The 23,767-nt window shown below is 43.9% G+C and overlaps 1 protein-coding gene across 1 annotated transcript in view; it reads left to right on the plus strand.

Annotated features, from left to right (window-relative positions):
* The window catches only part of CAMK1G (calcium/calmodulin dependent protein kinase IG), a 46,857-nt gene that overhangs the window by 4,686 nt on the left and 18,404 nt on the right, over nt 1-23,767 (plus strand). Inside the window, exons 2-5 of the mRNA XM_066625013.1 lie at nt 5,671-5,788; nt 17,102-17,230; nt 20,781-20,855; nt 23,202-23,340. Coding sequence (XP_066481110.1) covers nt 5,697-5,788; nt 17,102-17,230; nt 20,781-20,855; nt 23,202-23,340 — 435 coding nt within the window. The 5' untranslated portion in view covers nt 5,671-5,696. The remainder of the gene's footprint in view (nt 1-5,670; nt 5,789-17,101; nt 17,231-20,780; nt 20,856-23,201; nt 23,341-23,767) is intronic.

Raw genomic sequence — 23,767 nt, forward strand, 5'->3', positions numbered from 1 at the left:
GGCCTTTCCCAGTTTGAGGAGACACTTGGCCAACAGTCTGAGGCAAAGAGGCAAAGAAGGAAGGCCCATAGCCAGGGAGACAGACCAGGGACAGACTGCACTTGGTCCTGGTGTGGAAGGGATTGTCACTCCCAAATCGGCCTTTTCAGCCACACTAGACGCTGTTCCAGAACCACCTTTCAGAGCGCGATACCATAGTCTTTCGAGACTGAAGGTTGCCAACACTCACTGACAGCATGGTGTGCTTTGGCAATCGAAAACCTGATGGTGTGCCTTGACAATTTTAGTGCCTTGTCAGCGTGCCATGAGATTTAAAAGGTTGAAAATTGCTGAGATAGACATTAGACACAGAGCCCAATCCCAATGGCCTGCTGCATCATTGGAACCTGTGTTTCAGTCGCCCAGCATGCTTTATGGCTGATGCAAAAGTCAACCTGCTGTATAGTGTAGGCTGGCTGCCACTGCAAATGGAGAGTGGCCAGGGCTACATGCAAGCAGCCCACCAACAAGTCTTGGTGCCAGTAAGATAGTTCTGGGGGCATAATGGGGCAGGGAAGAGGAGGAATGAGGAGTCAAATGGGGCAGGGGGAGAGTGGATCAAGGGCAAGAAGGGGACAGCAGCAGCAACGCCACCAATATTCCATCCCCCTTCCTGGCTTTAATCCACCTACCTGCATCCACTCAGACCTCGGCTAGCAAAATAGCTGGTGCAGGTCTGAGTAGACCCATCACAGTTGTGGAACATGCCCTGGAACAAGGGCACAAATGTTCCCTGCACTGGAACCCGAAACCTCCTCCCCTCCCCCCTTGGGATGGAGCATGCAACCCATTGGCCAGGCTGAATCAGATCAGGGGAAGTTACTTAGGATTGGGATGTTAATGAGGAGAGATCTGGATTCATTTTCCCTACCTGGCCATGAATCTTACGGGGTAATATTAGGCCAATTGCCATCTTTCAGCCTGCACTATATTGTAGGGTTCTTATGTGAGGATAAAATGGCACCTGGTGGTAGGGGAGTCACCATTTATACTGGTCTGAGCTCCTCAGAGTGAAGGACAAGATAACAAATTAATAACATGAATTCACATTTTGATCATATCAGGCTATGCAGAATGACATCCATTCCGTGCATATCTGTCAACATAGAATTTCAGCTTCTCTATATTTAGGCATTTTCCAAACCCAGAAGATGCCAGAATCCCAAGTTTCCATTTACCAGAAGTAAAACAAAAAGCAATGTTTTCTTGCTAGTGTTTTCTGATGTTGGCAAAAGTCCTGAAAAATATCCATGCAGGATACCCCAAAGTCCAAAGAGGCCCTCCCTAAGGAGACAGCTCTTTCCTTGCCACTCCCTCCCAGACCCAATTATTTCTTTCTTCATTAGTGATTTTCTTTTGTACTGACTAGGAGAGGGCCAACTTCCTTCCACATACTCTCATGTGTTCCAACCAAGCAGTCCATTTTCAGTTGTTTGAAAAGATAGTTCTGTGAGTCAGCTAGACAGCACCCTCTTCTTTCTACAGATCTTTAAAAGGTCCTCTAGGGCAATGGATCTTAAATTTTTTTGGTCATGGGCCCCAATGAGAATCAGTTGAAAGCTATGAGCCGCCTCTCCAGAAAAATGCACATTAGTGCATACATACAGAAAATTTGTTGTGCCTGGTTCATAAACCCCTGAAGCCTAACTTAAGAACCCCTGCGGTACCGCAGCAGTGGCCAAACTCGCCGCCACTGCACAATGGAAATGCAGTCCCCGTTCGGACCGCAACATACCATTCTTCCTGGGTACAATCAATGTGTGGTCTTCCTTGATTGGAGTCAGGGACACTCTGGGCAGTCTCATCTTCTGCTCAGCGTTCCAGAAGGCTGTGTGACAAGACGTCTGGGAAGATACGACTACCCAGAGCATCCCTGTCCCCCGATCGAGGAGGACTACACATGGAAGCCAGGCAGAACAGTATGGTTCACCAGGCAGATGGGTTCATCTGAACCCCAGATCCAGGCCCCGGGCCAGAGTTCAGGTGGCCCTGCTCCACAGCCTGGTTTACCGAAGATCTAGATCCTTGTAGAGCAGCATTTTTCAAAGTGTGCTAAAGGAGCCCTGGGGTTCCCTGAGACTCCTTCAAGGGCTCTACAAGCACACCATACATGGCTGCCATCTGCTTGGTACTGCTTGGAACTGCTCACTCTGTGCATGCACTAGTGACCTGGGGCTCCCCAAGATTCCATGCTTGCACCAGCTGGGCTCCCAGAAAATCCATTTAGGAGTGTAAAAGGGCACCAGAGACTGAAAATTTGAGAAACACTGTGGTAGAGGATCCTTTGTAGATAATCCAGAGGATCTTACATCATTTGTAGAGGGCAGAAATTTGTTCTCTGCTGTCCCAGAGAGTGGAGTTTGATCTAATTGGTTTCAGCCAATTAAAGAAGAGATTTTGGTTGGATATCAGAAAGAAATTCTTAACTGTAAGAGCAGTTTGATGTTGGAACTGGTTACCAACACAAGTGATGGGTTCTCCCTCACTGGCAATCTTTAAGGCTTTTGAAGATGATTTTCCTGCTTCAAGCGGGAGTTTGAACTAGATGGCCTTAAGGCCCCTTCCAACTTTTGATGGTAATGATGGTATCTGCCAAAGACTGCAACTGAGAGTTAACTCCGTTAGGTTCAGTGGAACATACTGCCAAGCAAACATTAATAGAATTAGGGCACAATTCAGAGGCGCTCTTAGGCCAGCGCAAGTCCTCCTCGGGAGTCGGCAAGGCCGGGGCACTGCACAAGCCTCTGCACGGATGGAGGCACTGAGCTTGCATCGGCCCAGCTGGGCCGACTCAAAGCTCTGAAGTGGACAGGGAGGAGGCGGGAGGGAGGCGTTCCAGGGCAGGGAGACGGCAGGCAGTGGGTGGACCCAGGGGCGGGCAGGTAGGGAGCAGGAGGAAGGGCTGGAGGTGGTGGCGCAAGTCCAAGGAGACCCACAGGAGCCAGGGTGCCTCACCCAGAGGTAAGGTAAACTTCCCCTTACCTCTGGCTGAGCCACTTTGGGCCCCTATCCTGTGCTGGATATAGCACAAGCCTCATGGCTTGCCTGATCTAGTGCAGGATAGGATTGCTCCCTTAGTCTGGTAAATCTTGGGCACAGGAACAAAAGACTTTGGCTGCAATCCTATCCACCTTTACCTGGGAGCAGCTCCCTTGACCTACTGGGCCATTGGCTGTGGCTCCCCATTAGGGCTACAATCCTATACATTGTACAGGATGGTGGGTGTTTTGCAAGGATTCTGTGGCTCCCCTGGTTGATTTCCATGGCTCCCCAGGAAGCTATGGCTCATAGTTTGGGAACCACAATGCTAGGGTTAGGTTTTTGGAAACCCTAATGATTGCAAATTTGCACCTATGGGATCAATGGAATTAGATGCATGGGGTTAGGGGGTAGGGTACCTTACCTGTATGGCTTCTGCTTCCCTTGCTTAGGTGCTGCAAAGGGCTCTTCATGGGCACTATTTTGAATGTCTTTGCAGCCTTCAGGAAACCAGCAGGGACCTTTGGAAAGCTGCAGAGATGTTTAGATCACAGATAGCCAAGAACAGCACTGGGGGTAGGTGACAGTTCTGCCCCTTTCGGATACATGGTACCAAATTCGCATATGAAGAGAACTGACTGTATATTGACTTTCAAAGAGCAATCTACGGTAAACCTCCTATTCTGGAGCATTTAGAACAGCATTTTAAATTTCTGTTTTGATGGAAGGTGCCACTCTGTCAAGCTTAGGTTCAGCACTCGTAGTTCTGCTCTTTGAGTAAAGCAGGAGTATTTGCTCTATGCAAATTTGGTCTGCCTGGTTCTGTGTGATTGCTCCAAATTCCAGTGGTGGGCTATTAAATTAGATGAGCCTAGCCACAATGAGATCCTACAGCACTTCAAACCACTCTAAACTGCTACCATTGCTGTCTAAACTACTGCCTAAACTACTGTCTAAATTAGCATCTAATGTTCCCAGGCTTTGAAATTAACATGCAAGTGTGCAACAAGCACCCTAATAGAAACAGCACACATAATTATTATGGTGACTTGCAAAGCAATTGAAAGGGAGTAGAATTGGTATGTTCTGTGTGATTATTTACAAAATTGATTCACTATGGTAATTGGGAGTGCTGTGCGTAAACAACCAGGTTGATTTCGTTTTATAATGCCAATCCATCAGACTCCATCACAGTGGAAGTAATATGAATCAGCCATCACTATCTCATCTCTAGTTATAACATCCTAGTTGTTTCATACAAAATATGGCAAAGTTATGTGTTACAGCCATCACAAGACACAGAGTGTTTCTGGGGGAATATTTTGGTCATAGCATGGATTTGCAGACACTGTGGCAGAATCTCCACTGAGCTTGACAATCTGACTGCGGAAAACATAGATTTTCATGCTTGTGTTAAAAGTTAAGAAATCTCAGAAGCAGAATAAACATGACTGTGACTGCGAGTAAATTGTGAGTGGAGATGGCAGTTTCGGTGTTCTAATGAGTGAATGCAATATCTGAAGGCAGTGTTTCTCAAACTGTGGGTCGGGACCCACTAGGTGGGTCACGAGCCGATTTCAGGTGGGTCCCCATTCATTTCAATACTTTTTTAAATATTGTAGACATGATGCTACCATGGTATGTGACTGCATTTGGGGAAATGCTACAGAACCATATTTTTAACAGGCTAATGTGTATATGCTTTTAACAATGATAGTAAATGGGACTTAATCCTGGGTAATTGGGGGTTGGATTGCAGCCTAGGATTGTTCAAAATATTCCTACTTGATAATGTCACTTCCTGTCATGACATTACTTCTGGTGGGTTCTGACAGATTCTCCTTCTAAAGAGTGAGTCCCGGTGCTAAAAGTTTGAGAACTGGTTCTCAATAAACTTCAGTATTTATGCTGTTTCATTTCCTCATTATTTCATTTCCTCATTATAGTCCCATTGAGCCTAGCTAATTCAAGGACTGTCTGGTTCTATATCGACCTACCTGGGCTTTTAAATCTGCCTAATAAGCCATACTCTCTGTGTCACGAATGCTGAAGCAAGTTAGTCGAAAGAGGTGGCCTCCCTGGTGATGGCACTAAGGCTTTGGAATCCCCTCCTCATAGACATCTATCTGAATCCCTCAGGAAATCCATGGAGGTGAATTTGATCAGGACAAGGATAATGTCAGGAAATCCAATTTAAAAATGGGGGCAGGGGAGACTAGACATAAAAAATGGAAACTAGGAAGCCCAAATAGGAACAGATATTGGTTCTGATCCTACAAATTTTATTGGCTGCAAAGCATAACAAAATTCTTCCTTTTATCTGTCATAGCCATGATGTGAAGTCAAGCACAACCATCTCAGCCTTATTTAGCTTGGATTTATCAAAGTGTCAACTTTGTCCATCATAGATTCACAGAACTTCTAAGACAAAAATGGGGAGGCCAACTTTGCTTTAATCCTGTTTCAGGCTGCTAGCACAGCTCTCAGAAAACTGGTGAAGATTTTGCCATATAAAATGACAAAAATAAAAATATTGTAACAGTAGGTTAGCAATAATCACTGTTTGTGATTATTCAATAATCACAGTATAGCAATAATCACTGATCCCCTCCCCATTTTCACCAATTTGTCACCATTTTTATATTCTGACAGAATTTTCAGCTTCCACTCTGGAGAAGATGGGCCATAAGCAAGAGGAGGAGGGCAGTTCCTGGAAGAAGCAGACCAACAACATCAGAAAAACATTCATTTTCATGGAAGCACTGGGCTCGTAAGCTTTTGTTTTTTTTTTTAATTTCTATCCTGCCTTCCTTGCCATAGCTAGGTTGGCTTTCAGTAACATAAACTCAAGTAAAGCCTGGGTGGGGAAGGAAGAGGAACTGGGGATAGGGAGGAGGTGGGAGGTGGTAAATGGATCTGGTGGTAATGGCACACACTGGATCCTATCCCCTTCATGTGGACATGGGCACTCAACATGTGCTCTACCAGGCTGCACCCACCCCTGGTTAGAAAAAAATAAATTCTTCCACCTTCAAAAACAGAGGGTTCTTGAAGGGGAGAGGGAACATATTACAAGTTGGTACTGTGCCCAGGGAACTGAAGTGTGGGCACTGTGCGCATTGCATGGCTAACAGCTAAGAGCGTGGAGCAGGTTGAAACAATGTGTAGCCATGTCATGTTACATTTCCCTAGACCAGTGATGGTGAAGCTTTTGGGCTCAGCATGTCAAAAATTTGGAAAATGCCTAATTTGGCTGTGCTGGTGTGCCATCGCCCCTCTCCCCGAATAAAACAGAAAGAATTCTTTACATATTCATTTATTTAACAAAAATACAGTCAAATCATGTGTGGTGCTATGTATTATATAAAGAACTGTCAAATAATTTCCAAAGTGAAATATAGATAAAGCAAACCAGTTGTTGTCAGGTGGCAGTTGTTGTCTCAGTTGTTGTCAGATGATAAAACAAACTCAGTTGTGAATGCTGGCATGTCACCCAAGTGTTGTAGCAGGTCACTTTTGACACATATGTCATAGGTTTGCCATCACTGACTTACATGTTGTGGAAGAAAGGGCAAGAGACACAGACAGCCCAACCTTTTGCCTGTCGACTCAGATGTCAGTCCCATTATATTCAGTGGGGCTTACTTACAAAAAAGTGTGTATAGGATTAGAGTCTCTTAGAATCTTAAGTTAAGTCTTAAAGCACAACAACATCTTTTGCAGGGCCAGAACCCCATCATGCCTGTCTCCAAGACCTACATGGTCATACTACATTTTCTTCCTTGAAAGTCTTGTGAGGTAAATTTCAGGCTACATATTGTCATGTCAGGCAATTGAAGAGCAGGAGGTGAAGTCCAACAAGGCTTATTACAATACCATCACCATTTAGAAATAGGCTATGTCAGAATGCCAGATGCAAGGGAGGGTACCAGGATGCAGGTCTCTAGTTATCTGGTGTGCTCCCTGGGACATTTGGTGGGCCGCTGTGAGATACAGGAAGCTGAACTAGATGGGCCTATGGCCTGATCCAGTGGAGCTGTTCTTATGTTCCGCCTCTGTCCCCTCCGTTGTTTGTCTGACAAACAAAATCAGTGTGTTTTTCATAAATCTCTGCCCCAACAACCCCCACAGTCACTTGATTATGATTACACGGTTGAGTGGTCAAATGATTTCTCCTTCACACTTTACATCCTCTCTAATTCTGTCTTGGCATTTAAGTGACTTCAATATTGTAGCACCAATGTCATTTTCTCCTCCCTCAAGCCTGTGAGGGGTCTGCTTCATCTCCTCAATTATCCCTGCCTAACAAGACTCATTTTGTGAATAATGGATTTTTAAAAACACTTTACTCATGGCCTCAATCTGCATTTTTCCAGTGCAGTATGTTTGTTTAAGAATCTAAAAAACGCCTCAACGTGCCCAACCATAATCCTTCCCAAAATCTTATTATTTCCATGGTTCTTTGCATTGCCAACCTGAATAAAACACTGAAATCTTGATGATTTCCTGAGTTCAGTTTTAAACATAGCCACAAAGAAGAGATGACATTCTAATCTAAAAAGCTATTAACTTGTTAAAAGGTATGATTGAGAAATATTTATGTGGCAGAGGCCTGTAAATTTGTTTGAGATGTCAAAACTGATACTCTTGCTGTCAAGTCATGAAGAGCAATTGGCTGGCTTGTGAGGTAAATCTCAGGCTGCATATTGTCATGTCAGGCAATTGAAGAGCAGGAGGTGAAGTCCAACAAGACTTATTGTAATACCGTCGCCTACGTAACAAATGTTCCATGGGTCCAAAATCTAATTGGTCTCCAGCAGTCCTCTTTTCTTCCTTTTCTTCCTGTTTCCTGCCTTTTTATCTACATAAAGCCACAAACCAAGCTCACTGACTGGTCAGTACTGTAATTGTAGGCAACTGGAAGCCAATTTTGAACCTACAGATGCTGTCTGTTGGCCAAGCAGTCATCTATACCTCTTGGCTAAAAGAAATTTTTTTGCCTTATACAGATGGAGGCAGTCAATGAGTGGGAAAGGAAAGTGACTCTATGTGCACTGACTCCCTGCCCTGGTGTCTGTGTGTTTGCTGGTATCTTACTCCAGCTCCTTCCCCAATACCTCACCGAATGTTAACAGAGAATGTTCTAATATAGGTAACTATTAAAGAGTGTTTCTGGAATTTTTAAGAGACTCTTATAGATGCACTGAAGTCACAATGCTTCATATCAGAGAAAGAAGGTAAAGCATGTAGTTAACCAAGGCTCACAGTGCTGAAAAAATTGGTTTCAAAGAAGAACACTGTGGCCCAGGCTACTGTGTATGTAAAGTCTTGGATATGTTTACTTGTAGGGGAACATGCAATTTACTAAAATATAGAGTACATTTTTTAAAGTCTCTCCTATATGTGCCAGGCACCTTCTGCAGAGAGCTTGAAGCAACCAACTTATGTTACACTGAGAAATCTTGTAGATCGCAAAGCTGACTATGTTTCACCATGAAAGTGATCAGTGGGGTCATGAAATCTTCATATTTGCAAGGGCAGCAGAATTTTGAAACATTGTCTGAACCAGTATTTATTTGATACATGCCATGGGTGTACCACTAAGACTGGAGCACAGCTCACGCACAACATGCAGCAGGGCCACAGATGGATGTCAATAGAAAATTGTGCACCATTTGTGGGATGCGATATTTGCAATCTATTCTTCATATTGATTCAATGACTTCTTATGCCCTTTAGTGTCTTGTTCTAACCCAAGCATGTAACTACATTCTCCCCCAGCAATCACATATAAATCTGAAATCCATTCTGGCCTACAGGGCTGCTGTAAATTGGATAATAAGAACATTTTTAATCATGCTGGAATACTAAGAGGATCATCAGAAAACAACATACATTTAAAATGCAATGCTGTAACACAGAAAAGCAATCAAAATTCAGAAGACATACAGAAGAAACAACATAAAATCATGGGCTCTCTCTGACCCCAACAACCAAAAAACTGCATTCAGCAAATATTAGTGAACGGAAAACATGCCTGCGTGTACTTTTCATTTCATGTTCTCAAAGAGAGTTTTGGGGAGATGGAACAGTTGTTTTCTTCGGGCACTCCCAGGCTGCCTTTTTCTGTTAAATTATCTTGAAAATTGTCGTCTGCACAGAGTTCTAATCTCCCACCATCATATACATAACTAGTAGAGAAAATTTCCCACAATACACAGCCTAATCGTTGGGTGCCAGTCCTGTCCAAGTGAACAAAGTTGTTAAAAGTGAGCAATGTGGGTCTCGCTGGAAAATGGTGCAAGGCTTATGAGTTGCATTAAAGAAAGCATGATGCAATTAAATGAGGACCCAATCCTATAGTTCTGCTTGCACCCCCGATACAGCTGCACCAAAAAAGTCGCCACTGTATCTAGTGGGGCCAGAGCAGCAACCGGTTGTCTTCTTGAGGTAAGGGAACATTGGTCCCCCATACCCTATGTAGAGACTCCTCGTGCAGGGAAAGCGCCCTACGGGTAGACCACAGCTGTGATACAAGGACATCTGCAAGAGGGATCTGAAGGCCTTAGGAGTGGACCTCAACAAGTGGGAAACCCTGGCCTCTGAGCGGCCCGCTTGGAGGCAGGCTGTGCAGCATGGCCTTTCCCAGTTTGAAGAGACACTTGGCCAACAGTCTGAGGCTAAGAGGCAAAGAAGGAAGGCCCATAGCCAGGGAGACAGGCCAGGGACAGACTGCACTTGCTCCCAGTGTGGAAGGGATTGTCATTCCCGAATCGGCCTTTTCAGCCACACTAGACGTTATTCCAGAGCCATCATTCAGAGCGCGATACCATAGTCTTTCGAGACTGAAGGTTGCCAACATGCATGTAGAGACTCCACAGCCCCAATTATCCTGTTCAGAGCTGTGCCAGCTATTTAGCTAGCACAGAACCGAGCAGACCCGTGTTGGTCTCTGTCTCAGGAGAGGGGGGGATAAGATTTAGTGGCAGCCTCTGCCGCTGAGCCTTAACCACCCTCCGGCCCACCACGTCCCACCCAATTTTGCCCCTCCATGCTCCCCCACCATCTCCTGCTCTCCCCCTTCCCCAGAATGCCTTCCCATCACTCAATATTTAACGCTCAATACTCCTGCTGCTCATCCTGTTGGCATGGATGCCCAGCACTGACTGGTGCTGCCTCTCTGCCAGCGCCTCTCCTCTCCCGGCTCTGCAACATGACTTACAGCACATTTGCGACAGCTGTTGCCCGGGCAGCACATGTGTGAGCAGCATTGCCCGGACAGAGGATCAGCCTGTAAAAGTTGGGATTTTGAATTTCTTGGTTAACTAGGTCAACAGCAAAATGCTGTTAGCTTTAAAATGGAAGCAAGTCCATTTTTAAACTGTAACAGAATCTCTGGTAATTGAAGACTATAGAGCCTCCTGGTTTAAATTCCTTTTAAATATATTTTGCATTGCATCTGCTTTCTTCACTCTTGCTTTCAGGCACACATGCTCCTGGCTTGTGATGCAGCCCTGGTTAGTCAGCCCTCTGGATGAGATCACTTATTTAGAGCTGATGTCCTGCAGCGCACTGTAAAAGGAAAGTCAGAGAGAGCTTTTGTTTCCTCTGTGCCAGCTTGTTGATTCAAGTAGTCTAAATGTGGGGTTGTAATTATCTTAAACTGTTTAGGAATGAAACATAGAACAGATGCCACAGCATCTGATCTGTGGGCTGATTATTTCCTACTGTCTTTGGTTGGGAGGAAAGATACTGCTAGAAATTCTGCTTCTCTCCCAATGCAGTGGGTGTTTCAGTGGGAAAGTGTTACTGGGAACAGCAGATAAGAGAATAAAAATAAAGTACAAATTGTGGGTTGGGGGGGTAGGGGAGAGATCCACAAACAGAATTGCATCAAAACACCAACATCCAGAGCTGTTTGTATTTTTTGTATTCTGTAGCTCCCTGGATATAAGATGCAAGCATAGAATCTGCCGTTTGGCACAAAGTTTAGTATCCTAAGAATGTTGGATTCCTTTTCCCCCTCTTTTATTTAAAATAACACAGCTCATGGTTGCAGAACTATGTGAATATCACCTGGAATGCTCAGAAACTCCTAGGGAAACTGCCTTTGCCTTTTGAATCTATTCTTGACAGTAGTACTCCTAGCAGACTTGGTTCTACCTCCCCCCCCCCCCCCAAAAAAAATGTACATCAGCTACACTGAAAGTTGACAGTTGCTCAGGTGATACATATTCAAATAAGTGGCATGTTCTGTATCCTAATTCACTTGGATTTCACATATGAAGAACAGTTCAGCAAACAGAATCAGTAAGCTGCTTGCTTTGGAGTCCTATGGAAGTTCACTTGGAAATTAAGTCCCGTTATGTTCTATCTATGAGATTTTTCCCATGTGGGTGTGCATAGGATTGCAGCCTTTGTCAATTTCAAAGAAACGTTTTGCTGGAAACGCTTAGGTGTTACCTACTCTTAGGACAGCAAGTTGGGTCTGTTTGGTTCCTTCTGAGTCATAATTCAGGCTCTTAGCATCTATGGTACAGCAGCATTGGAGAGAGGAAGCAGATTTACCAACTTCTTTCCTTTGTTCCTTTTAAAATTGAATGCATAAATCAGTACACTAGATACAAGAGCATTCCTTGGACAATCAGGCTGACAGCAATAACATAGCTCAAGGCAGTTCACAGCGGGGACTGCCTGTCATCAGATTACCTGTCCAGAAACATTTCCAAGCCAGTCACACTAGAGTTGCTGACAGTGATGTAATGGTAAATTTTAAGCGCAAGAGCACAACATGACACCTTCACGCATTTCACTCCATTAAGACTACAGTATAAGAACAAAAAACAGCCCAATCCTATTCAGGAGTGCATGTATCAGGGTGTTTCCTGGCTGTCACAACTGCAGCATGCTGGGGTCTGGCCGCAATCAGAAGTGGTGAGGGTCAGGTCTGTGTGGCCTGGGACAACCACAGCTGCGGGTTGACATACTTTTGAAGGTCTCCAGTTTTAATGATAACTTCTTGCTGCCTCTTTGCAATTTCTAACTGAGGAAAAGAGGCAGGTGGGAGAGCTTGATGGAAGATGAGGTTGAATGAGAAAGCATGTGGAAATATTTTATCTTCCGATGACTCCATTATCTTTCTTCTCTTTGACACAAATTGAGAAGATGCTCCATGAACATTATCAAATGTTTCCAATATAAATAAATATGTTCCAGAGAATACTATGAATAGCTTTCTTATTAATGTAAAAGTTTGATTATTGTTTGCTTTGTCACCACAGTTGAAAACAACTTCTCAGGAACTCTTGACTTTAAAGCACCATTGCATGACAATTGTAGCAGCAACTGTTACCCTGCAGATGCCTGATCTTGTCTGATCTTGGAAGCTAAGCAGGGTCAGGCCTGGTTAGTACTTGGATGGGAGACCGCATGGGAATACCGGGTGCTGTAGGCTTATACCATAGTCTTTCAAGACTGAAGGTTGCCAACCATTTGCCAGGTTAAATGCTGCTCAAGTGGCAGGATTAATTACTGTTGACCTGGTAAAACAGATTGCAGTTACATAGCTGGCCATGTGTTTAGCTGCCTGTGCAAGACCCATTTACAAGGCTGTTGGCTTTGGGAAGTTAAAAATACCCTTCCTTGCCTAGCATTGAGGATTGCAGTGAATAGGACAGGATGTTCAATTTATCCCATCTTGATTAAGCCTGTACAGGTCTAAGTAGGTTATGTAAGACCTGGGCTTCTTAAGGCTGTAGGCCCAAAAGAAAGTGTGTGCCACTGCTGAGCTGAACAGGTGGTTTCCCACTCATGATCTTATTGAAGTGGATTGATTAGCCTCCAGATACATTATTCCCACAGGGAGTTAGTTTGGTATATGAAGCGTAAAATGTATAAGAGCTTACACCTCCCAAGTAATAAACCATGGACCATGGTTGGGACAAAGCAGCTTTTCATTATTGGCTCTTTTGCAATGTCATGTACTATGAATTGGGAACATAGTGTGCAGAACTGACATGTAAAAGCAGGCTTAGACCCTGCTTCAAACCATTCTAAATTCTTTATTAACGAAATGCAAAGTCTGTAAGCAGTGAGCACAAATTCTTTATGTGTTTGGCAAGCTGCAGGAAATAAAGAGCTACACTTAATGCCATTTATCACATAAACAGATTGTCCTCTCTCCAAGGAGCTCAGGGTAGCATACATTGTTCATTCCCCACTTTCAAAAGGCAGGTTGGACTAAGAGACACGGACCGACTCAAAGTCACACACTGAGTTCAGGTCTGTGTGGGGAAGTGAATTTGGGGCTTCTAAGTCCTAGCCTGACACTGTATTAGAAGTAGGCTGAGCCCAAAGTTCTTGAGGAAACTTTTTAGATTTGAACAGAGGTCTCTGAGGGGTGAAAGATTTCATGAAACTACAGCACCTCACTGTTCTGCAACCACATGGCACTGCCATGAAACTTCAGAGTGAAAACTGAAGCAGCATCTCTGGTATCTCCTGAGTAGGAAAGAACTTAGAAGCGTTGAAGAAATGGTTCCCAGAAGTTATAGCAGGTGTGAATGTTGCCAGCAGCAAGTAAGGCAAACACTTTGGCCTTGTTTGCATGATTCAAAATTGATGGTCCCCCATTCAACTTTGCGCCCCATGAACAGAGTGGTGAAGTAGGTTGGGGCATTTCAGGCCAGATTGAATTAAAAATTGTATTCTGTGTTGTGCATGACTGGGTTGGGAAACAAGATTCTATCAATGCAGGTACAAACATGAAACTGAAATTTCACGGAGGGGAAGCTGAGGGGTCCCATCATAAGTGAATGTAAGACATAAATATTCTGAATATTATCTAAATCATCTATAATGCTTAAATTCATTTAATTGAATAACTAAATCATACTGAATTGCCATGAAATTTAAAGAAATAGATGCCCAAGTACTTGTGTTCAATCTGACTTTGAGCTCACTGAGACCTGGAGCAGTTAGCGGATTTATCTATCATTCTGCTTTCATGTTTTTCATATAGAAAACAATTTGCAGAACAACCAGATTCCCTTATTTGTACACCAAAGCCCTCCAGATTCTTTGTGGCTGCTGGGTGCCCATGCTCCTAATAGGATCCAGCTTCTTAGCTTGCATCAAGAGATGTGTCATCTGTTGGCAGATCGGACATATTTATGCTCCACATTTTACATGGCAGACACAATTGCTGTGCATATACCTGTACCAGCCTTTCCCACATCACACAGGTTAAGTGTGGACAATGTACACACTCTATAGACCTTTAGGTACCTGTGTCCAGATCCTTTCAACATTTCAACGTCCCTGATTGGACCAGGAGTCCCAGATGCGTGCACATAAGACTTTAAAGATTTCTGTATGTTGTCAAATGCAACACTGTGTTCAGTAGTGGACCTCCCTAGCCCCATGCCCCAGGGCAAAAGTCCATGATGGCATCCTCCACGGGATGCCGCCATCCCTCGCATGTAAATCTGCTCCTCCCCCACTTACCTGGAGCACACGGAGCCTTGCACAATTCCAGGACTCGTCAGAGAAACCTCCTGAAGTTTCCCCGACGCTTTAAACTGTGGTTCTGACGAGCCGGAAGCACAGTTTCCAACCCCATTGGGAGCTTCAGAGAGGCTTCTGGTGGGTCCTAAGGTATGTGAGGCTCCATGCGCAGGGCATTTGCCCCATCTAGTGAATGGCAGGAAACACAGCAATTCTATTTTACAGCAATTTGCTGCCGGAAACACAGCAATTCTATTTTAGCAAAGTGTGGACTTGCTTTCCCCAATTAAATCACAGTGCCGACAAATATTTACTGCAGCAAGCCTTTCAACAGTCCTGTATCTGCAGAACCCTAGGACTGACACAACACTTGTGGACAAGGCCAGATATAAATGACCTAACTTCAGATGAGATCATAGCAAGCCACCTTTCTCTGCAATAGTGGCAGATCCTTTGCATCATATTCAGGCTACGTTTCATTTGACAGGCACCTTTAAAATTAGCTTTGTGAAATCCTACCAGTGACCTTATTAAAGCAATTAAAGTTGGAAATGCTCCAAGAAGAAGAATGACTTGGCTGAAGATGCTGCAGCATCCTTCTTAGTTTATTTGGAGAGTGAGTGTGGGGTACCCAAGCTGCTAAGAAGCTAGGACCTGGCTTCTTAACATAGTTTGCATCAAGAGATACATCATCTGGTGGCAGAGAAGAAAAGTCCTCTACAAACACATGCAAATTGCTCTTATAGGCTAGGCAAACATAGCTAGGATGGGGAATTTTAGCACTGCATCCTATTTGCAAAGGGACTCCTTTTGCTACATGTTTCTATTCAGTTCCCTCCCCCCCCCATAGACTACTTCATGTTTCTGCCTCCTTTAAGAGTGACAACTTTCAAGATCACTCATATATTTGAGATAATTTGGCAGGTGGCAAATGCAGGACTTTGATCTTCAAATCTTGGTTTATAGCCCATTCCATCTTCTTACCACTCTGTCCTCTTCAGTCCCAAAACTCTGTGGCCTGCATCTGCTAAAGCAGGACTTAAGGTTATTGCAACTTAGGGTGAGAAACTCTATTTTAATCCCCAGAACACAATTTCAGCACTCCCGAAAACCTAATAGACCCAGAATGGAACTCCTGCTGAAATTCTGGGCAACCTCTGTGATGTCTTTTGAACTGGATTCTTCACCAAATCTCACAGTCTGGATGTTGAACATCAGAACAGGGCTGAATGAAGCTTTTTTTGCTATTCAAAATGCAGTGAAGAAAAGCAACATTGGCCTTGTGACAAATCAAAGCCTCAGCATTGTTGCAGTGGATTCTAGGCTGCTGCCTTATTCTATGTAAGGAGCTGGTGCTGTGCAACAGTTCTGGATGTATGTGATACTCTAGTATTGGGGAGGGTTTGGGTATCTCCCAAATACCCAATACTACTGGTAATGAATCATGGGAGGAAAAGTCCTTGGCTTTTCCTGATACTTTGCCTACAACTGTGACCGAGAGCCCAAGCCTATGCATACCCACTCAGAAGTAAGTCCCATTATAGTCAATGGGCCTTACTCTCAGGTAAGTGTGGAGAGGATTACAGCCTCAGTGCTATAGCTGATCTGTGGAAATGATCTAAAAGTGTAAGGATTAAGAAAACCACAAATACTTTTTTGCAGTGCTAAAATGGTAAGTAGACTGTCCAGCTGGGCTGGGGTCTGAGCCTGCATCTTCAGACACCTACGGAGGGCCCAGAACCCTCAGAAGGACCAACCGCTGATCCTTATGATCACCTCTGTGCCCATAGCTTACATGTGGTAGTGACGGAGTTAGGGTCCAATCCTATCCAATTTTCCAGGGCCGGTGCAGCAGTGTCAATGGGATGTGTGCAGCATCCTTTGGTGGGATAGCAGTCACAGAGGCCTCCTAAAGGTAAGGGAACATTTGTTCCCTTACCTCTGGGCTGCATTGTATCTGCACTGTATCTGCTGAAAAGTTAGATAGGATTGGGCCCTTAGTCTCTTGTCCAAAGAAAACCACTTTGTTGTCACCTCCTTTCTCCCATCCCACTCACCAAGGTAAGCCCCGCAAGAAACCCACCTAAGACATAACTCTGTAAAATCAGATTGGATCTATATTAGATATATGTCCAATTCCCACCCACACTCCACACCTCAGAACTGCCGTGTAGATGCAGCTTAATTGCTTCATCTTAAATTCCATCAATTCATGTCTTTTTTCCAGGTTTATACACTCAAATAATGTTTCCAAGGAGTGCAAGAGCTGGATGTTTGTGTTTTTCAGCCCACATAACTACCATGGCTTAATGCTGCCCTTTTCCCTCCACATTTCCTATGCAGTCACAAGATAAATGGAACCTCATATCCCACCAGGTATTTATGCAATTAATATACTTGAATCTTCAGCCAAATCCATGGGTCTAATTACTGATGCCATCTGCTTCTGAAAGGCGCATTAATTTATTACCTTGTTCCTTACTGGCTGTTGATGTGACAGCATTTTCAATATGTCTTCTGTACTAATTTCTAGCTAGACCACACCAGTGAAAGGCTTTTGTTTTTGCTTTCCTTACAGAGGTGCCTTTTCGGAAGTTTTTCTAGTGAAGCACAGGGCCAGCGGCAAGCTTTTTGCTTTGAAGTGCATTAAGAAGTCACCAGTCACCCAAGACAGCAACCTAGAGAATGAAATAGCTGTGCTGAAGAAGTGAGTATAATTGGGGGAATCAGAGGCATCGCTAGAGGCAGTAGCAATCAGGGCAGTGATATCATGACTTCGCAACATCACTTCCAGATTCTCGGTATAAGCCTACAGCACCCGGTATTCCCAAGCAGTCTCCCATCCAAATACTAACCAAGCCTGACCCTGCTTAGCTTCCAAGATCAGACAAGCTCAGGCATCTGCAGGGTAACAGAGGAGGACGCTTTGCAATCTTCCTGCCACCCCATTCCTTCTCATTGGAGTCTTCAAAGGAGAAGGAATAGGGGCAGCAGCAAGATCGCAAAGCCACCAAAACACAAGGTCTCCTCCTCCTTGTGTGCGACCATGCTGCTGCTTCTCCTGCAACTGCCATCTGGGTACCCAGGCTGGTACTCAGGGTGGCCCACACCCTACTTGCTATAAATAGTTCCCTGCTTGCTATTAATAGTTCTTGCTATTAATAGTTCCCTGCTGGGGGGAGCTGTCCCCAGAGACCTGCAAAAAGGCCTTACTTTTCAGTGTCCCATTAAATACATGAAGACCATTGGTCAAAGACCTGTCAAAAGGACAGAAGCGTAAAAAAAAAAACTCCAGTTGAAAGAGCAGTGTTCCCTTCATGATTTAACTCATTAAAGAAATGACTCCTTTAAATATTTTCTTCCTCTCCATTCTAGCTACATTTGTAATCCTAACAGAAAAAGGAATAGATTGGTAGCTAAAATGGAAATAAAAGTGCAACTTGAATCTCCAAGCAACTTGAGATGACACATGATGCAAAGGCAAGAGAAAATAACCTATTAGAGACATGCACTGCAGACTTACCATAGATACTCATGCATATTATTTTTTGCCAAGTAATCAAACTCCAATTATCACTTCACCTTATCTCCGGGTCAATCAGAGGGCAGAACCTTTCAACTCTGAAAAGTTTTGTTTCTCTGCTCAAGCAGGCTCATTTTTTTCTATAGTAACATTCCTAGGAAATTCCAGCCAACATTAACCTTTTATTATTTATTTATAAGGTTATTATTTATTTATAAGGTTAACAGAGGAGACCTCTGTTCCCTTTTGCTGCTGCCACCTGGTTCCTTTTTGCAAATGTAGGCATTTGGCAGGAGTCTTTTTTTTCAACACCAGGATGGGATCCTCCTTTCCATTAGAAATAAAGTCCCAGGCTATAATTCAGTGCACCATTACTTAAGAATAACACCCATGGAAAGCAGTGGGTCTACTTGTGAGTAAAAAGAGTTGGAAATATCTAATCTCTCTGCTGTGAATTGAATTGCACACTCTCAGTTATGCGTTATGGGTTGTATGTTGTATGTAGAACTTCTGGCTTAACACAGCAGACACTTTAAAGGTGGATTTGATTCCTGGATCTCCTACAGTGGTTCCCAAACTTTTTCACTTACATATCCCTTGGCAGCCCATTTCCATAAATTGTACCCTTCATATTAGCAAAATGTTTGTAATTAATAATATAAGCCCTCATCTCCTCTCTATGAAAGCCAAGACTTCATGTATTCATCACATATTTTCTCTTTTCATCTGTTTGAAGAACAGAAGACTCTGCCTTTGCACTGTTTTGCAGCAGAAGTGTGCTGAGAAATTCTGGGTGATTGATCACTTTCCATGTTATGGTTCAGCTTTTTTACTGTGCTGGTTTTCAATCATTGGTTCATACATGAATTGATGACCAAAAACTTGCTATTGGTGGGGCTTTCACAGCCAACTAGCTACCTCCCTTCCTGCCTTGCTGGTCCTTGCAAGGCGTTCTGGAGCATGACCTGCCTTTTTCTACCATTATTTCATTCTTTTTCAAGTACCCCTAAAGGTCCTGTTGAGTGTCCCTAGGAGTACATGAATCCCAAGTTGGGAACTACTGTTTTACTGGTATGTAGTTTACAGTGCACTTACTTTAATAGTGTTTACAAAAAGGTGGTGAAGACCAGAATTTAAAAAGAATAAAAATGTATCTTATGATCTTTTACTATGTTTTTAATAAATTAGAGACTACAGTTCTTAGGTAACAATTAGTGGTGGGTTATTTTTCAGGATCTGGCCTCAAGTAAAATCAGACAAAACTATAGTCAGACACCGCCCTAAGTCTAACCCCCATGGAATCATAAAAAATTCTATGATTGCTGACTCAAAACCTGCCTTATCTGTGGGGTCAACTTATAGGCGGGTGTCTGCGGTAAGTTTGTTGATGATAGTCATTTTTCTTCCCTGGGAATTACAGTTATATATTTTATATATAACAATACTCTATTGGGTGATGGTCTAACAGAAAATTCTCAGTACCCTCATCAAACTATAATTCCCAGGATTCTTTCAGGGAAACTATGAGAGTTAACAGTTGTAAAAAGCGCATTAAGGCTGCACTCCTATGCATACTTTTCTGTGAGTAAGTTCCATTGAAGACAATGAGACTTACTTCTGAGTAGGCAAGCATAGGATTGTGCTCTAAATTTCAAAGTACAGATCTACCAAAGGAGACTAACAGCAGCACAATCCTATGCATGTCTACTCAGACGTTAAGTCTCATTGAGTTGCATGGGGCTTACTCCCCATGTGTGTAGTAAGTGTGTAGAGGATTGTAGACTGGGGCAGTTGCTTCTCTGAATATTTCTGCAAACCATTCTTTCCAATAATTTTTGTTTCCTCAGTTGAGCTACTCTCAATGATGTCAGAAGTCATGGCAGATGTTTTTGAGAATATAGTCATTGACCTTTTCTCGTCCATAAGAACAGTGCATAGATAGAAGAGTGGTGTCTTTTCAAGACTGAGTAAATTTGCCATTTGTACACAGCATAGGGCAGCAATTTTCAGTCATCATGGCGCGGCACATTGGTATGCCGCAAATGATCCACAGATGTGCTGCAGGAGGGTCATATATTAGTAGAGCCACAGAGGGGCGTGAACCCCCAGCTGGCAATGCAGTGTGCCCTGTCAGTTGTCCAAAAACCGATCATGTGCCTTGACAATTTTAGTACCTTGTCAGCGTGCCATGAAATGAAAATTATGTAAATTGGTGGCACAAGGTATAATCCTGCTAGTGGCATAGCTGTCTGAGACCCAGGCTCAAAATTCTCCCGAACTCCTCCGAGTGCCCACCTGCCTTGGGATCTGCCTTTGGTGGTGTGGATTGGCACCCCTTCAAAGTTGGTACTGGGGTAATGTACCCCCCTGTTCCCCTTAGCTATGCCACTGAATCCAGTTCTCATGGTGTCAGAAATAGTGTGGTATCTAAGCAGGAGAAACTATTTCTACGATTTCCTTTTTTTTCTCCATGAGGTTTCTCCAGCTTACAGTATGGAAAGTCATTTCTTTTCTTGCTCTTGGAAGCTCTAGCAAGTTTTTTGTTCCTTGACTCTAATAGACTCTCAGTATCTGAAAAGAATGCTTGTCTCTCTTCTGTGAAAACCAGAGCAGGTACTTTGAAGTAATGGAACTTTCGCTGGAATAAAAAGGGTAATAGCTGTAGAGGGAAATTATTTTGGGGCTTGCTGCTTTCTGATACATCACTGTGAACTATTCCTACCTATGATTGCAGAATAAAGCATGAAAACATTGTGACTCTGGAGGACATTTATGAGAGCACAACCCATTATTATCTGGTCATGCAGCTGTAAGTACCAATTTACGACTGTCTCACATAAAGGTCAGTGAATTTTGATCCACCTCTCATTATGTACAAGCACCAGCCACAGTCGCAAATATTAGGAAGCCCATTGTATAGGGTGTCCTTTAGATATTATAGCACTACCATGATAGCTAGTTTTCCACAGGTGCATCCTGCATTGCAGGTGAAGGGCTTAAAGTCCTATAGCCGCATGACTGGTACCAGTTAGATCAGTGGTCACTGTGTCTGGAAAAAGCCATCCCCATTCAGAGCAGTGCTTACCATTCTGCTGCACTGCTGACAAGCAGCCCACTCGATCTCTACAGAGTGATGCTCTGTAGCCCATTGTCCCAGCAGGCTTTGCACCCAGACTTTAGGGCAGACACAACTGCACAGAGGGTTATTCTGCAGAGATTGGGTGGGATGCTTGTGAGCAACATGGCGGAATGGTAAGCGCTGCTCATGGGGGCGGGGACTGCGGAGTTGCACCAGAACCAGCCTGTGGGCCGTAGTTTGGCAGACGCTGAGTTAGATCAATCCTAACTATGAAATCGGCACCCATCAGGATTGGGATGACAATTTAGATTTATGTATATTGAGTATGTCTAAGGACCCAATCCTGTCCAACTTCCCAGCACTGATACAGCCACAATTCCGCCCCGAGGAAAGGGAGAAAACATTTCCTTACCTTGAGGAGGCCACTGTGACTCCCCCCCCCCCCCACTGCAGGATGTAGCACATGCTCCATTGGCATGGCTGCATCAGCACTGGATAGGATTGGGTCCTAAGTCTGTGATTCTATGTACACTTCCCTAGGAATAGGCCTGATTGAACACAATGGGACTTACTCCTGAATACACATGTATAGGATTGTCCTGTAAGTGAATCTGCATTCAGTTCGCTTCCTTCCCACCAATAACAACTGGTTGTTGGAGCTGTTCAGAGATAGAAGGAAACTACTACTGAGATTGTGGGGGAGGAGGGGGGGAATTAGAACATTAACTTCAGCATAGTGGAGTTGGGCAAACAGGTGAATTTTAACCACCACCATTCCCAGTTTACCAGTTTTGTCGGTAAATTTGATGTCCACATTACTTTTAATTTAAAAATAAGAATCTATGGAAGATGGATTATTAATCCCATATTTGCTTTCCAAAAGGAGGGAATAGGTTAGCCTATCAACAATGAAGCAAGCTCTAAAAGTCTTGGTCTAAACAGCCACAGAGGTCAAAAACACACAGCATGACTGGGCTGGGAAGGATCAAAAGTGCCACAGCAGTATTTCTTACCCTTGCAACTAAAGCCCCCTACAGAATCAATTACAGAAATCAAATCACAGAAATTAGATACAAACATCTCCAACTTTACTACTAAATGCATAGCGAGTCAGGACGTGTAGTGGTTCTGGTCTTGGACTTGGACCTAGAAGATCCAAGTTCAAATTCCCACTCAGCCATGAAGCTGCCTGGGTGACCTTGGGCCAGTTACTATTTCTTAGCCTAACCTACCTCATAGGGTTGTTGTGAGAACAAAAGGAGGAAAGGAATCATGTGCACCATCCTGAGCTCCTCGGAGGAAGGGTGGAACACAGAGGAGAAAAAATAAGCATATCTAGCAAACTAAGTGCAGTCAGTTTCTTGTTATCTGCTAGGGTTAGGTTCCTGGAAAACCAAGTGCAGTGGTTCTCAAACTGGGGTGTTGCGATGCCTGACAGCCCTGGCCTCTGCCTCCTTAAAGGGCAAGAAAAGGGAGAAGGTAGCGATGTAATCCCCAGGATCATGCTGCTACAGGGGCAGAGGGTTTTTTTAAACACACCTTACCTCCTGTTGGGGTCCAGGGGCACAGGGAGCCCCACAGAGTCCTCTGCAGGGCTCCCCGTAGCTTGTAAAAAGTGAAAAGCTGTCTCGTGAATTGCCCAAATCCCAGCCCCCAGGCAGTCTTCCAGAGACCTGTCATCATCAGCCTCTCATCATTACCAGCATTGTGAAGGTTTAGCTGGAGTCCCCAAGATGATGACCAAGATGGTGGGGCAAAACAGAAAGTGGACACAAATGTGTATGACAATTCTCCAGGGGCCAATGACCAATGACCTTTTGATGCAGTGTCAGCACAGTATTAGCGGATAATGAGTTCAGACTCACAGCTAAGGAGAGGTGGGTGGCAGTTCTGCCCCTTCCAGTTAAGTGAATTCGCAGATAAAGAGAACTGACTGTAATGACACTCTTTGTAGCAGAGCAGAACTTTGATAAGGGAGCGCGTTTTGTTTTGTTTGTTTGTTTGGCCTAGGCATGTTATCAAACTGTCTTTCAACCAGGATGGCTTAATGATTCTTCCAACTGTATTCCTCCGCAGAGTATCTGGCGGGGAATTATTTGACCGTATTTTAGAACGAGGCGTTTACACTGAAAAAGATGCAAGCGTTGTAATTCGGCAAGTCCTGGGAGCTGTTCATTATCTTCATGAGAATGGGATAGTCCACCGAGATCTGAAGGTATCTTCTTTTAATCTTGTGTACCTTGACCTCAGTTCTGCCAAATGTCACGCACTGTGTTCTTGTCCTAGGGTCTTTGGGCTCACAGCTCAATGTCCACCAACCTGCACTGAACTATGTGTCCTCCTCATATCCTTACAGGATACATAATAGGGCATGATAGAATTCGTCACAGCTGGAAGGGTGAACAGTAGTTATAGCATGTTGTATAACATCCATTCCTTCTTTAAATAATCATTTCTTAGGCTTTCCATTCTTCAGATTTAAGGCCAGCCAGGTGTGTAGCAAATGAAAACTTTGTACATTGCAATTGTTGCTTTATAGTCCAATCGTAACTAACTTTCCATGCAACAATGCGGCAGCACCAACACAGTCCGGTGACCAAAGGCATGCTTGCTGTGGCATCCAGGCCACATGCTCCAACATG

The sequence above is a fragment of the Tiliqua scincoides genome, chromosome 4 (genome assembly GCF_035046505.1).
Source record: "Tiliqua scincoides isolate rTilSci1 chromosome 4, rTilSci1.hap2, whole genome shotgun sequence".
Taxonomy (NCBI): domain Eukaryota; kingdom Metazoa; phylum Chordata; class Lepidosauria; order Squamata; family Scincidae; genus Tiliqua; species Tiliqua scincoides.